The 16197-nt window shown below is 36.9% G+C and overlaps 1 protein-coding gene across 6 annotated transcripts in view; it reads right to left on the bottom strand.

Annotated features, from left to right (window-relative positions):
• LOC104598319 (putative disease resistance protein At4g19050) overlaps window positions 1-16197 on the bottom strand; it is a 42681-nt gene that overhangs the window by 17719 nt on the left and 8765 nt on the right. The window contains exons 2-4 of one of the 6 annotated variants that reach the window (XR_016078802.1): window positions 14816-14933; window positions 10019-14036; window positions 3525-9865 (exon numbers count right to left, since the gene is read on the bottom strand). Coding sequence is in view for 2 of the 6 variants with exons in the window: in XM_019197930.2 (XP_019053475.1) it covers window positions 10081-13995 (3915 nt within the window). In the remaining 4 variants the exon portion in view is untranslated. The other 5 variants (XR_002022718.2, XR_002022720.2, XR_016078801.1 and 2 more) reach the window with 5 other exon arrangements.

Genomic DNA, 16197 nt, shown 5'->3' with positions numbered 1-16197 from the left:
CAGAAGTCCCCAAGTAAAGCGTTACTTCTCCGTCACTCAGTCTTCTGCTTATCCTGAACCCCTGCAGTGAGTTACACACATGGGTCCGATGCTTGGATTCCAGGTACTGAGAACAGTTCCTCTTCCAGTGGCCGGTCTGTTTGCAGAAGTGACATGCATCAAATGCCCTGTCATTCTTCTGCTTCTTGGACTTTGTGGCTTTCTTCTGAGGCTTCTTTTTTGCCTTCCTCTTTTTCTTACCTAACTTGCTAACTTCAACAAACATAGCAATAGGCTCATCCTTCTTTATCAGTTCTTCGGCCCTCTGCAACATATTGCTGAGTTCATGAACGCTGACATTCAGCTTATTCATGTTGTAATTCATGATGAACGGATTGAAGGAAAGAGGCAAAGAGTTTAAGATGGCGTCTATCTTGGTCACATGGTCCAGCCCGGATCCAAGAGCCTCAAGTTCATTAATGTAACCCATCATCCGAAGACAATGGTCATGAATTTGCTGCCCCTTGGACATCTGTGTGGTCATGAACTGTTTCATGACCTTCTATCGAGTAGAACGATTCTGTTCTTCATACATTGTCTTTAAACTATCCAATGTCATTGGCAAGTTCGATCTGATCAAACTGTCTTTGTATCGGATTGTCTAGGGAGGCAATGATATAGCACCGGGCTAGGGAGTCTTTCTCCTCCCATTCTTGATAGTCCCTTCTTTGGGCCACAGAAGCCTTATCACCTAAACGCTCCGAGGCAGGATTTTTAGCCACCTTGTCCAACTTCTCAGAAGTCAGGACCAGCATAAGGTTTCAGTACCAGTCAACATAGTTTGGGCCCTTAAGCTTATTGTCGTCCAACAGCTTTGCAAATTGTCCGTTTGTCATTTCTGATAAAAAGCAAACATCAGTCCATAACCTAATTTGATTCATGTTATCTACATAGATATGGCTTTTAATCTATGTTATATTCCCATTTATTCATCTCCGAGATTTCCCTCCTATCTCAATGACGGAGACAGTGACTTATGTCTCTGGAAATGTGAGAAATCACATAGGGTACATGGAGCCAACTGTTTCAGCTGCATAACCCCACCACCTTTCTGTGAAGGATCATATCCACTCATCATATGAGTTTTTCCTTTTAGGTTAAACCTTTCTGATGAAAACGAAAAATATCATATTTTTCTCCTTTAATAATTAGCCTTTTATGTTTATTTTGTGCCCAAATGCACTCATAATTCTTATATTTTGGTTTAAGGCACGAAAGGAGGCGTTAAGTGAGAAACAAGGTTAATCGGGTCATTTTACACAATTTCGACGTCGTGTGGTAGATTGAGCATAACTCTCTCATCCGGTCTTCGATTGAGATAATTCAAGATGAGTTTGAAAGATAAGGAAAAATTCTACAACTTTCCTATTTTGAGTTTTGATAGATTCGGACTGCATCGATGTCAAAATTGAGCCCAAATTCTCTGCAACTGCATTGGTGACGTATTGAAGACATTCCTTAGCTTTGAAACTTTCATCCACGATTTCACCACTCTCCCACTCACACAAGAACTTTGTTTTATCTTATTTTTGAGTCTTTTCTGAATAAGTCAGACTTGTAGATGAAACTAAAGGAATTTTAGGAGATTTTGTAGGCTTCTCTTGGGGTAAATAGATAAGAGAAAAAAAACCTAAAGAAAAGGAAAGCAGATTGGGAGCAACCGAATCCCTCTTCTCTTCTTTTCTCTTCTCTCCGCCCCTCTTCTTCATTCTCTGATTTTCTTGGAGTTTTCACCATGACCATGCGTGGCTAAACTCTTGTACTTGGTCGAAGGAAGCAGAAACCTCAAAATCCACCAAACTATGAGATCTAATTTGGTTTTTATTGTTTAATTCATGTTTTGGATATCAAATGTTCTTCTATGTTTATATCTATGATTGTTTCGTTTGATTGCTAGAAAGGCCTACTAGTTTATTATTTGTTACAATCTATTGCTAAATTAGATATCAAATCCGTAATTGTTTGGTCCCTCTAATTTGTGAAGCAACTAGGGTTTAATGATTTGTTATGTCAGAAATTGTTAGATCCTAGGAATGACACTCGACTGAATTAAATGCAACTGCTTGTACTTGTGTTGTTTAGCTTCATCGATCTCTAATGCTTAATGCTATTGATGAATTAAATCTTTAACACTTGTTTAGGGGTTGTTTAGTAGTAAGGGTTAAGAGGATCGTTTGTTTTCCGATTAACTGATATTAGAAAGATGCAGGAAAATAATTCCTACGATGAATATTCTAAGTCTAGATTGATTTATTCTTGCATCGATGAGCAGTAGTGAAATTCTGGTGGTGGATGTTATCCTAGACCAAGATTCGTTCTTTTGGTTAATTACAACACTATAAATTGCCTTGCTTCCCATTTAAATTTTGTTCTCTTTAATTATGATTTTCTTTCTTTTAAATCTGGTTTTCGTTACACACCCCCCCTCCATCTTTGATTCACATAGCACATAATTCAGGTTAGATACTCTCTATGGGAACGATCCTTACTCACACTACTACATTTTATTCTCACGGGTATAAGTTTTATTTTTTGGTGCCTACGACAGCATACCACTTTCTGTCCAGTGAGTGTTCACCCATCATATTCGTGACGCAAAGGTACCGTGAGAGAGTCTTCCATTTTCTGGTAAGCCCCTCCCACATCGGTCTATGACGCCCCTATCATCTTATGAAACATTCCAACAGATCCAGCAGCAAATGGATAGCCCAATTTTATGTGTTTCTTCATTACTGAATGACCCATTTTCATGCTAATGATGGAAAGCCTTTACAGAATTCATCATATGAATCTCCCTATCACATGCACTCATATTGTATGAGGGAACAAAGTTACGCCCTATTTTAATTTAGGTCAAACCAAAGTGGCTCCCACTGACTTTCATAAAGCTATATTTCTGGGGGGCCCTAAACGGCTAGGGTTCCGCACGAATCCTTTTCAGGGGTGTGGAGACCAACCATTGAGGGAGGTCATCCAATGACCCATAGGGACACCAAGGCAATGATGTGCATTTAGCCATGGTGTGCGCAAGAGCCACTATCGTATTTGCATGGGCCAAGTACTTATGGCCCATGTACGTTGCACATCACACATCCATACATCACATGCAGGGATAAAATTGATCCAATCAATTAATATCTGTAAAGCCCATTATTAAAGCCCATTTTAATCCATAATATTACTAATTAATATTATCTAGGTGTATGAGCCGAATAGGGTTAAGCAGTTCGGCCCATATAGCTCATCTGCAATTAGTGGGCTTTTAGCAGTTTTAACTCTTTAAAACTGGGCCTTACAGGTGTGGGCCGAATTAAATCTTTTAATTAAATATTAATCCCTTGGCCCAAAAGTGGAAAATTAGGGTTGACATCAGTCTCCATCGAACCACAGATTCGGTCCAACCAATTTGGACCAATCTTGTTCGAATGGGTCTAGGGTTTGATTTTTAATTAAAGAATTAATTCAAGAAATGATCTGAAATTAAATTTACTGATCAAAGACAATCAAAAATCAGTAACAGGGTTGTTCACACATCTCAAACCTACAAAACATATATTAGATCACAGTTTGCAGTTTCATAAACTGTAAATCGCAGATAGCGATTTCTCTTTCTGCGAATTCTCCTTCTCCAGCGCATCCAGCTTCGATCTTGGAATAAAATAAAATAGAAAAAACCCTAATTTTCTATTAATATTACATCAGATCGAATACCTATACATTTAGTCTAAAAAATAATTACAGACCAGAATGTAAAAATCTGCAAATCGCAGATATCCTGCGCCAATAAAGATTTCGATATCCTTTCTACGAACAACCCATAAATCAAGAAAATCATATAGAACAATTCTAAATATATTCCAGATTTATAAAATTTAATTTCAGATCATTCGCCCTTTAACTAGGAACCGATTTCCCAGAAAAACCCTAATCTGCACAAATGGGCAGAAGGCGTTCTGCGTTCTGCCCATTTGCGCAGGTTCAGATCTGATTTATTTTGGTTCAAGATTTGAACCTGACTCTGATACCACTGAAGGGATGAGAGATCCATCATATGGATGGTCGAACCTTGCAGGAAGGTAGGGTGAAATTTCAAAAATTTCTCTCCCATCTAGGAATCACATTCCTTGTTTTAGAAAATTTGCATTTTCAATGATCAATCTTGAACCAAGAACCGAACTAGATCTGAAACCAAAAGGTAGGAGAGAGTGATACCTGATACGAAGTAACAATATCCTCCAATGATGGTGTTCACGCCCAAAGAAAATCTTCAAAGACTGCTCCCACTGAAGATGACACAATGTAGGGTGAAGCACAATCAGCAGTGTTCTTCCGAAGAACCGAACCCTTCAGCAAGGATTCGATGGAGGCTGTGAGCACGACTTTAGATCAGCCTTTCTCCAAATGCTGATATCAAGAACTATTCTTGATCGCTCCTACAAAACTGGAGATCGAATTGGCAGTAGGCGGCAATTGGAGGAAAACGTAGGGAGAAGATGGCGCAGTCACACTGTTGCTGTCTTCTCTCTCTATGATCTGAGATCTAATCTCTGGGGATGAGATGTTTTTGGATGATCTGAATGGTTCGCCCCCTCCTCCTTTTATAGACTTAAAGAGATCAGCTCCTAATCCCATTAGGAGTTTCCTTATTCAAATCCTTATTTGAATCTGGACTCTCTTTAAGTGATAAGGATAAGTCATTATCTTATCTGCATATTAGATCAACTCTCTCATAATCTCATTAGGAGGTTTCCAAATCCAAATCTCTATTTGGATCTAGACTTTCTAAGTGGATAGGGTAAAACCCTATCCTATCTGTTGATCTCAATCCCAGATCCGCCCCTCTTTAATTAGTCTAACTAAACCAGTTCGAAATGGGTTTTAGGCCCAATAAGTCTCATGTGCTCAGTGGCTTTCCAAACTGCTGCCCAGTTGGGCTTCTTTGTATGGCGTGGGACCCAAACATTGATCTACACATCAGCCACAAGGGTTCAGCCCAGCCTCTGTTACAAGGCTTGGCCGAATACACTGTTGTGGACAATGAACCCCCTGAGCCCATCACATGGGATCTTAATGGACCCAACACTTACACTAAGTAGTCCCTAGGCCAAACCACCTTATAAAAACTAACACAAACACTAAGTGGTCCCCAGACTTATCCAACGGCTGTGAACATTCTAAACTAACATGAGTCTCATAAATGTTTAGTTTAAGGGTATTACACAGAAACACACCACAATAACATGAATCAAATATGTACTTTATTCATTTACAATAAATGCCATAAGGTACATCATTCTGATTGGAGCTAAGGGCATACACTGTCTAACAAATCTTATAGAGCATTAATAGTGGCATCTCTTCACAACCACATGGTACCTAGAATTTCTTCTTGAACCAAAACAAAGCAATTCCACTCTCGAAGTTAGGCTCGAATTTAGGGATATCCTCTGATTGAGACAAATTTCAACTCCCCTAACAAGTCACTACAAACTACATCACAACGATCATGGTTGTTGCCCAAGTACAGCATAATGATATCATGACCAATGATGCATGTGAAGTCTATAGGTACATCGTCTCCACCAATACTCTGCACACAAGCATAATTACCATAAGACAATAAATCACCAAAACAATACAAGTCATAAACACACATCTATATGAAGTAAGCATTACCTCCGTGGTGGCCCTAACTAGCAATTTTTGCCTCCTTACCTACACTCCCACCAGTTTACTCACATGCCTTATTGATGGCTTCCCCCTCATTATGTACAACTGCAGCATTATCTTCGCAATCATTATTTCTTGTCTAAACAACATTCACATCCTCCACACTATCCTCGGAGAACAGTCTCAACACCCTCATTATGTACAATGACAACCTCAATCATGGAAGAATCCTCTACTCCTATGATTTCTACACCCTCCATACTTACATCAGAGGAGGGTTCAATATTTACAGATTCTACAATAGGGGCAACTCCTTCCCCATCAGTAATTGTTCATTCTACAACCGTAGACCCTATTGGTGTTGTAAAATTACTCCCCTCAATATCAAAGACAACGAAGTAGTGTCCTTTGTGTCAACTTCTTTAGCAATGTCATCATTAACTTTGGTCCTAGTCGTGGACACTGCTGATGTTGGGACCCTCCCCTTTACCAATGTAGTAGTTTGTCCTACTCCCAATCCCTTGATATTCAGCTCCTCTACATCCTGGTCCCCTCAATTGGAATGACTAAAAATCCAGTTTTTAATGGAAGAACAAAGCACATTGAGCTAAGACACCATTTCATTAGAGAGTCAACTGAGAAATGAGAGATTGAATTGAAGTTCATCAAGACTGAAGATCACTAATATCTTCATCAAGCCTCTAGCTTCTGAAAAAAAAAATTGCATATTAGATCTCTAATGAAAATTACAAATTAAGAAGGGGTGTTGAAAAGTAAGGGTGCTAATTTTGTAATTTTCTTTTATATTTTGTCTTTTGTATTAAGTAGGTTATCTTGGGATTTGGAAGCTGAAAAGTCTCTACCGTAAAAGTAATACCCTTTTATATTTCTTGTAATCTCGAATATTTTGTTGTGGAGCTCAAGAAGCTAAGAATGAAGTAAACCCAGAATTCTACGTGGGCTTTTCATCTTCTTCTCTTATTCTCCTCATTCTATATTCCTCTTCTCATCTACAGATTTTTGGGTTCTTCCTTTGATTTTTACCACCACACTTCTGTTGCTCCAACAAACTTTTGGTATCAGAGCAAAGATCCATTTAACCATTCAAATCTAAAACTAAAACTTTTCATGGAATCAAATTCCAGTAGCTCTGTTTTAGATCCTTTTCAAAAATTTCCACTTCCTATTTTTTATGGAGAAACTATGACTATTGGAGCATACAAATGAAAACATTTTTCATCTCCAAGGAGATTTGGGAGTTGGTAGAAGAAAGATATGAAGAACTTGAAAATCATGAGCAACTTACAACATGGACTGAAGACAAGAAGAAGTACAAAGAAAATACGAAAGATGACGCTAGATCCCTGTACCATATTCAGCAAGCAGTAAGTAAAACAATCTTTCCAAGAATCATGGCTGCCAAAAGCTCAAAAGAAGCATGGGATATTCTCAAGAAAGTGTTTTAGGGCACTAAAAAAGTAATATCCATAAAACTTCAATTTCTTTGGAGAGATTTTGATAATATTATGATAAAAGAAAGTGAATCTGTTCAAGAGTTCTTTTCTAGAGTTGTTGGTATTGTAAATCAAATCAGGACATATGGAAATGTTATCTCAGATGAAAAAATTGTAAAAAAGGTTTTGAGGAGTTTACCAGTTAAATTTGATCATGTGGTGGCTGCCATTGAAGAAGCCAAAGATTTGACTAAACTATCCATGCATGAGTTAATGAGCTCACTTGAAACTAATGAGGATAGAATGAAAAAATTTTCATCTTGTTCATTAGAGCAAGCTTTTCAGTCCAAACTCACCATTGTAAAAAAAAAAAAAAAAAAAAAAAAAAAAAAAGAATGATGGTGAAAAAGAAACTCCAAGAGAATGGTCACATCAAGGCAAAGGAAGAGGATACCAAAATAATGGAAGAGGACGAGGAAGAGGAAGAGGTGAAAAGCAAAACAATGGTTGTTTTATTTGCAAGAAAGACAACCATTTTCCCCAAAACCATTTTTTAGATGTAAAAAATGCAAAAATCATGTTCATGCCCCAAAACAACCCACCCATCAAATTTCATGACCTAATTCCTCCATTTGACCATTAAACAAGCAAGATCCATTTTAAGCCTCCATATTGGTTGATAAGCCATAAGATAAAACCTTGGCTTGAACTAAATCTTTCAATCCACATTTTATCAAAGATCCGACTTATCCATCAAATTTAGAACATTCAAAAACACCTATCCACCAAATTTGATCCCAAAATTCCCTCGTTTGACCTACCATCAAGTTAAGATTCTGTTTTAGCAAATCTCATCGATTAAAGCATGTCAAAACGTAGATCTCTATCATCCAAGATTTATTTAACCAATCACACCTTACCACCATCTTTAGAGACCGAAAAAAACCAATACATCAAATTTCATTGAAATCTCGATTTAATTGATTAAACCCTCAAAAATCCTCTAAAAAGCATAGATCAAGATTCTTATAAGCTTTTCTGAAACCCTAGACACATGGTGGACGAGTTTCAGACCTGCCCCAACCTTCCCTCTCTATAAATAGGGTAGAAATTGAGCTCTACAGGCAATTTTTTCAAAGAGAAGAAATGAAAGAAAGAACCCCCATTTTAATCCCCAACCATTTTTAGTAAGAACTTGAGAAAAATTCTAAATCTGGGGTTAGAACTTTCCAAAACCACCCAATTTCTCCGTGCATTCACGTTCTAACCTTCAAGAAAAGAAAAAACCCTCTCAAATTTCACTCTCTTGCATCAAGAAACAATTGCAAGTCATTCTCTTGAAGTTTTTGAAGTTGTAAGCCTAAAAAACTCCCATATTGGACTGTCATTTATATCTTGGAGAGAGGGATGCCTAACACTTTCCCTCTCCCAATCCGAATGAATTTGGAATCTCTTGGTTGAATGCCTCATAGGTGGAGAATTGGAGTCACTATTTTTCAAAATAAAATCAATTTTCTAGACTTCATAGAGGATTCATTTCCTCTTAAATTAAATGGGTGGTGACTCCTTGTTTTGAGCCAACCATGAGCTTTCCATAACTCACATCTATGAAACCATCATTCTCAAGACTTCGATATGGATTTGGGAATGAAATTGAAAAGACAAATGACAATTTAGTTCACTTATTTTCATTTTATCTCTACCCAACCTTGAACTATTCTAAAAGTATAATTGAAGTATTTAATATAAAATAATGTTGTGGAAAGAAGAAAAGAAGAAAATGACAAAGATCAAAAAAGTATCTGTGGGTTGATGTGCAGATTTTCATTCCTACATAGAACTATGTTGCATTGACACTTCAAAATGGGTGTTGAAGTAAGGAACCTCAAACACTAGGACTAAAATTTGGACACGAATGGTAAACTTGCAATTTTTGATAGTTTACCAATCTTTATTGCTTAGTGTGGTCTGCAATGATTTATGCTCTTTCGATAATTGGCCCATTATTGATGCAATATAAAAGATGTAACTTAAAGCTACAGTATAGTATTTGTCCTTGAATCCCATTTTTCATGCTTGCAGATGCCAACACCTTGTACTCAATCATATTCTGGAACTTGTACCGATATCCATGTAACATAGGAATGAAACACACTGTTTAGCAGCATGGCATACAGTGCCTAATTCATGTTTTCCAAATCTTAATTCATTTATTTTTTTCAGTTAAAAAAAAAAAAAAAAAAAAAAAAAACTATCTAGTAGTAGTAGAAAACTCCTATTCATAATTGTCAAGGTGACACCTAGGAAACAAGGTGCCTCTTGAATGCTCACCTTGCCTAATTGCCAAGCAGTTTTGTACATTGTGTTACAAAATACTTTTATATACTTAATTTTTTGAGACTATAATTATAAAATAGACATTATTAAACTAAATTATTCATTTTGTGTGTTTATATACTAATTTCTTTTTATAATTTTCTTATTTGTTATGGTTTAATCAACATAAACATTGGATCTAGAGGTGAATCTGAGCATCAATGAGAAATATAATGAGCAACATTCCATATAGAGGCAAATCTAACATCAACTGATGGCATACCTGCAGTTAAATGCACGAGGTAAATGTTTTTAGAGGAACTCCAGGATTTTGTTTCTGTGTTGTTTACTCATTTATATTACTCAAAAGCCTAACTGCAAAAAAACTGCCAGAAAAAGGGAAAAAATGTCTTCAATGAATGTAAAAGACAACCCTAAATATACTAAATTGAGTGATGGAATCTACAGTGAACATAAATATAATGAAGGAAACTTCAAGTAAGGAATCATAATTTGAAAGTAAGATACGGAAGGATCACCTGCAGTTAGGCTCTCAGAGTAACTGAATCACTCCCTTTTTTCTGTGTATAACATTCAAAATTCAGAAATTGCCCCATTTAATATAGCAGATATGGGACTTAATTCTCTCATCTCTCCATATCAAGTTGTTCCACCATGAGAGTTCTCCTCTGATCTCAACTGGAGTTCTTATCTCAGTTACAACAAGTGGAAGTTCCTTTAGCTCTGGACATTCTCTCACTTTAAGATCGTGCAGAGACGGCAAGAAGCCATCATATATAGTTTTCAACAGAGGTAGTTCCCAGAGGAATAGTCTCTGTAACTTTGGAAGTCCTCTACCAAATAGTATCTGTCCAAATATATTTTCTATCTTATCACAAAATTTAATTACAAGTATTTCAAGGTTTTCTAGCCCCAATGTTGATGAGAAGACATTGACAAGACGTGGACAACATTCCAAATGTAAACATCTCAAGCATGAGAAGTTCCCTGGGCATATGTTTCCTTCACATATATGCCTTAGATTTGCAACATTAGAGACCCATAGTTTCTCTAAGCTGCTTAAATCCACATCTTCTTCTACAGCCTCTTGTCCTCCATCAATGCAGTCCATCCTATGGCATTTCTCTATCCAACATTCTTTCAGTAACCTGGTTCTTTGAGCACCCAAATCTAGTAATCGTGTAATGAAACTGCAGTTCTTTAGTGAGAGGAGTTCTGTGTGAATAAGTATCATCTCAATGCCACTGGGAAAGTAATGAACATCAATGAGCTCCAAAGATCGAGGATAAGGAACCTCCAATAATTGGCAATTCTCCGATTTATCAGGAAAGTGTCTATTCCTGAAGTAAAGTTCTCGGAAACAAAACTTCGTTCTTCGGAATGAAAGATCTTTATCTCTATCCCATTCCTTGGTACCACAAATTGAAAAATGGAATTGTGGGAAGTATTGAAACCATTCTTCTAAAAATTTTATAGAGCTAATATTACTTACCAAAATGTCAGGCCATCCAGTTGGTGTGTTGGAAATGTTGTAGTCCCAGTTTACAACTTCAGGTAACCACGTTATTTCTCCCCAGTCAACATCTCCAAGCTCCTCCAGGCACAGTAGATCAAGCTGCTTCAAACAAGTCAATTCTGAGGTTTCATAAGGAAATTTTACAATTTTAGTCCCTGAAAGATCAAGAACCTCCAGTTTGCTAAGTTTTCTCAATGAAGGCAGCCCTACTAATCTGGAACAACATTTCAGCAGTAACTTCTGGAGATTGGTGAGTTCAGATATGGATGGTAAGCTTTCAAGTAATGTATAAGATAGGTTGAGTATTCGAAGTTGATGCAAATTCTGAAAGGATTCCTCTTGTAATTCCATCAAAGCACTATTATGAGAAAGATCAAGCTGCTCAAGTTTGGTAAGTGCTTTTAGATCTGGTACACTTTCAAGTAACGTATATGACAGGTTGAGTATGCGAAGTTGATGCAAATGCTGAAAGGATTGCTTTTGTAATTCCGTCAAAGCACTATTATGAGAAAGATCAAGCTTCTCAAGTTTGGTAAGTTCTTTTAGATCTGGTAAGTTTCTGAGTGGACAACCACTTAATAATAACTCAGTGAGGTTCCTGAGCATAGAAAGTGATGGTAATTTTCCAATTTGACTTCCAGAGAGTTTGAGTATTTGAAGGGAAATCATATGGTCAAAGTACTTTTCATCAATTATCCTCAAAGCTTTAGCACCTGAAAGATCAAGAACTTCTAGTCTTGTAAGTTTTTCTGAAGGTGGAATGGTTGTTAAGCTTGAGCACTTTGTTAAAAAAAGCTGACGGAGGTTCATGAGGTTAAGAAAGGATGGCAACTCTTTAACAAAGCTTTTGGACAGGTAGAGTATTTGTAGGTTGGGCATAAACCAAAATGACTCATCTTGAATCCCATTCGAAATTTTGGTATCTGTAAGATCAAGCAACTCCAGTTTTACAAGTACTCTTGGATGTTGCAATGATTTTAAGCATGTACAACCCCTTAATAAGAGCTGATGGAGCATACTATCATTGTGAAAAAATGGTAACTGTTGAATTGAAGTTCCAGAGAAGTTGAGAACTTTAAGGTTAGGCAAACAATCAAGGGTTGGAACTTCACTCAAAGTGCTAGCATCTGAAACATCAAGCACCTCAAGCTTCTCAAGTGCCTTGATCTGTGGAAATTGTCTTAGCCTTGAACAATTTGCAAGCAAAAGCTGGTAGAGGTTCTTGAGATTGCAAAGTTCTGGTAAGAATTCAATTGCAGTTCCAGACAGGTTGAGAACTTGAAGGTGACTCATATAATTAAAAGAGTTATCATTGCCAACTTCTTTTATACTTGCAGCATCTGAAAGATCAAAGACCTTGAGTTTCCTAAGAGCTTCAAGACTGGGAAGCTTTTCCAAGTACAAACAACCTTTTAGAAAGAGCTGACGGAGGCCAGTGAGGTTAGAAAGCGATGGTGGGAGCTGTTTGAGAGAGGTTTCTGAAAGATCAAGGACTTGAAGATAATGCATATCGTCAAAGAATCCATCTGGAATTTCCTTCAAGGCCTTGCAACCTGAAAAGTCAAGCACCACTAATTTTCTAAGTCCTTGGATAGTGCTTACATCCTTAAGAGAATCACATTTCCTTAGTAGAAGCACATGAAGTTGCTCCAAGCCAGAAAGGGATGAAGGAAGCAATTTAGTCTTCACCTGGAGAAGGGCCAAAAATTGAAGCCTTTGCATGTGCAGAAAGAATGCCTTGGGGATTTCCCTCAACAGGCCATTTCTATCTCCTTCAAGAAGCAATGCACAAGGGTTGTAGATTTTTGACCGACTGTTGTATGCATTAATCACATAATCCATTAATGTGATTTTCTTAAAACTTCTCCAAATGCCATTTTTCAGAGGCTCAGTTAAACCAAAACCAGCTTTAGCAAAAATTTTACAGTGATATTTGTCTATTATGTGTAAGGCCATTTTTCTTATAAGATAATGCATGCTAACATGGTCATCCCTTTGTTGAATCATACCACGATCTATAAGCTCCCTGAGTACAGCATGACCTTTTTCATAAGTTTCCTCAATCTGACCAAACTCATCAATTAATCCTTCCATTATCCAATAAGTTACCAACTCATTATAATGAATATCACAGACTTCCGAAGTAAGAGTGGCAAAATACAAAAAGCAATTCCTTATAGAATCACTTGGCAACATGTTGTAACCAAATTGAAGCAACTGCAAGTATGAATTGCTGTTTCCTGAATTGACTGCAATATCCAATGCATCCTTCAGTGCTGATGAGTCATTGATGTCTTTCAGTGCTCCTGCTATCACAACAATCACCAGTGGCAAATGCTCACATTTCTCAACAACATGTTGCACAAGTATATTAATGTGTTGAGAAACCTTGATGCATTTCTTTTCATGAAACAATTTTAATGCATCTTCCTCAGATAAAGAATTTAAGTGAAGAGATACATCCCCATCGATGGCTGTTTTAAGACCAGAAGTATTGGAGTCATTTTGTCTATCTATTATATCAACAGAAATATCAGATCTAGTGATCAAAATCTTAGATCCATTTTGCCCATCTGGGTATGGAATCCCCAGTTCATCAAAGAAATTTTGAGAAGACCAATCTATATCATCCAAAATCAGAAAGAATCTCTTCCCCATCAGAGATGCAGAGATCCTTTCCACCATACTTTCCATACTCTCTTCTTCATCATTGTCATAGTCTGCAGAGTCAGTCACGAATGACAACTCCTGGGCAATCTTCCATATCAATCTTAACCCACCACAACCTCTACCAACAGTAATCCAAATGATACTGTCATTGTCAAACAGATTCTCCTTAATGGCACGATGCATTACAGACCTGGCAGTCCATGTCTTCCCCACTCCTTCCTTCCCCCAAAGTGTGATAGTCTTAACATTCACATCTTTTAAATGATTCAGTACCTCTTCTATTTCTTGCTCCCTGGCCATGGTTGACATCTCTTGTTACACAAAAATCAGAACTGTCCAAGAAAGCCGTCCTAGTAATGAGAAAAGGAAATTAGACAATTATAAAATGTCTCTTCAGAACACAACATATCTATTACAGAAAAACCACTATCACTATCACAATTTCTACTACCTTTTCATCCTGGAAAGGATCTATGGAATGGTGACTATAGCCACTCCATTCTTAATATTTTCATTAAATTGTTGAAAAAGTGGATAGCAATATCATAATCTCATATTGAACAAATCATGCAAAATGTGTTAAACAAATAATTAATTAAATAGTATCCATTAAATACTTTAATGGCTGTAAAGATGGTAAGCAAGAATCTAGAGTCTATTATCTATAACAAATTCTGCTCATCTTGAAACCCATAGATAACTCATCATGTAAAAAATAGAGGCAACCTCTTACTCTATTGAATTTGAAATGTTAATCATATTATTCTCCAAATCATGTATGATAAATAAAACAATATTCAGTACTAAGAATAAGCTTACCTGCCAAAATGACAATCAATCTGTTAGAAATAATATTTCTTGCATATATCAAGACCAGAAGTTTCAAAGCACTAACTTCTTGTCATAAACAGTCTAAAACTTGTAACTTTTACAACTACAAACAATACATGTTAGGGTCATACAATACTAAAATACTGGTTTTCTATATACGGAGATCTATCTATCTATCTATCTATATATATATATATATATATATGACAAATAACAGAGTTCCATTAAAATTATAAAAGGATAATTACACCAGCTAGTCCTATAATTGTATAAGTGGCGTCGTAAAATAACTACTTACACCAAAGATTAATCAACACAAGCCTGTACTTTATCCATGCTGCAATTAATACTTGATACTGTTACTGAAACTGTTTTGCCAAATATGAGTCTGGATGCATTCCATGTTCTAATAGTACCTTCAAATCCAACAACTTATATCAAGATGACAAGACAAGGAGGGTAGATCAGATGTCTAAACTTTTATCTCTTAAGCAAAGGCACTTAATGAAAACCATGGTTCACAATATCAATGAGATTTGTCAGCACTTTCCCAAAATCTCATCATTTTGCTAGGGGAGAAACAAAATTTTCCAAGAATCCTTTTTTCCTCAGGCTTCATTTTGTTTGCAAGAAACCACTAGGAAATATGGAATATTCTTGAAAGATTCCATTATCCTGTGTTTGTTCACCAAGACAGGAGTGGATGTTAAGAGAAATCGTGGATGCAACTTCCCAAAAGCCAGGACGTGGGGTCGCATAAAAAATGGTGAAAAGGAAAGTTGAAATAAAATATTTCAGGGCTTCTCAGAGCATAGTAGTCTTCTCCACTTCCTCTGCTGAACATAGCTAAAAGCCTAAAACAATTGACAACTCCAAGCTTCTCACAATTTTCTGCCAAGCCGACTTCTCATGGCTGCCATGGTCCCCGTTGATTATGGCTGTCCTCTGGCAAACATTTCTTTATGATTTTGCATTTCCCTTGCTTGATCTGTAGCAGAAAACCCAGATCTGAAATGTCTTCACCATCTGGGTTCAGTATCTCAGATTTGAGCTTTGTTGTATTTAGTAACATAACCTCTGAGTTTAACTTCTTGTTAATTTCCAGCGCCACTAATGGCTCCATTATAAGTGAGGGTAACTGGAACTGTTCAATGGTGGGCATGGATCTCCATGCAAATCATTTATCTAATGACTCCGTACACCAAATCAGATGAGCAATCAATGTTGTGTTCTATCAAACCTCTTTCAGTTGCATATATAGATTCTTTTGGTGCCAGTTATAGCAACTCTTGAGAAATCAGAAGCAAGGGAAGCAAAAAACGGTGGGAAAGAGAAGCTCATAGCAACTCTTGAAAAATCAGAAGCAGTGGAAGAAAAAAAAATGGGGGGAAAGAGAAACTCATAGAAACCCTTGAAAAATCAGAAACAAGGGAAGCAAAGAACAGTGGGAAAGAGAAGCCAGTCTGTCTTCATATTAAGTTATGTTTAGAGTTACAAGATATAGACTCGTCTCAACTCACACACTGATAACAGAACATGTAACAGCTTTAACAGATTTATTACATCTGTAATTGTATCGAGGCCACTTATCCATTTGTCTTCTTAGTTCTTGCATATGTAACTGTATTGAGGCCACCTGTCCACTTGAAATAGATTAATCTGGAGCAATATCCTGTACTT

The sequence above is a fragment of the Nelumbo nucifera genome, chromosome 7 (genome assembly GCF_055504915.1).
Source record: "Nelumbo nucifera cultivar China Antique chromosome 7, China Antique-T2T, whole genome shotgun sequence".
NCBI classification, from domain to species: Eukaryota; Viridiplantae; Streptophyta; class Magnoliopsida; order Proteales; family Nelumbonaceae; genus Nelumbo; species Nelumbo nucifera.
Note: the sequence above shows the minus strand (reverse complement) of the source record. Positions and strands in the feature narration are given on the sequence as shown.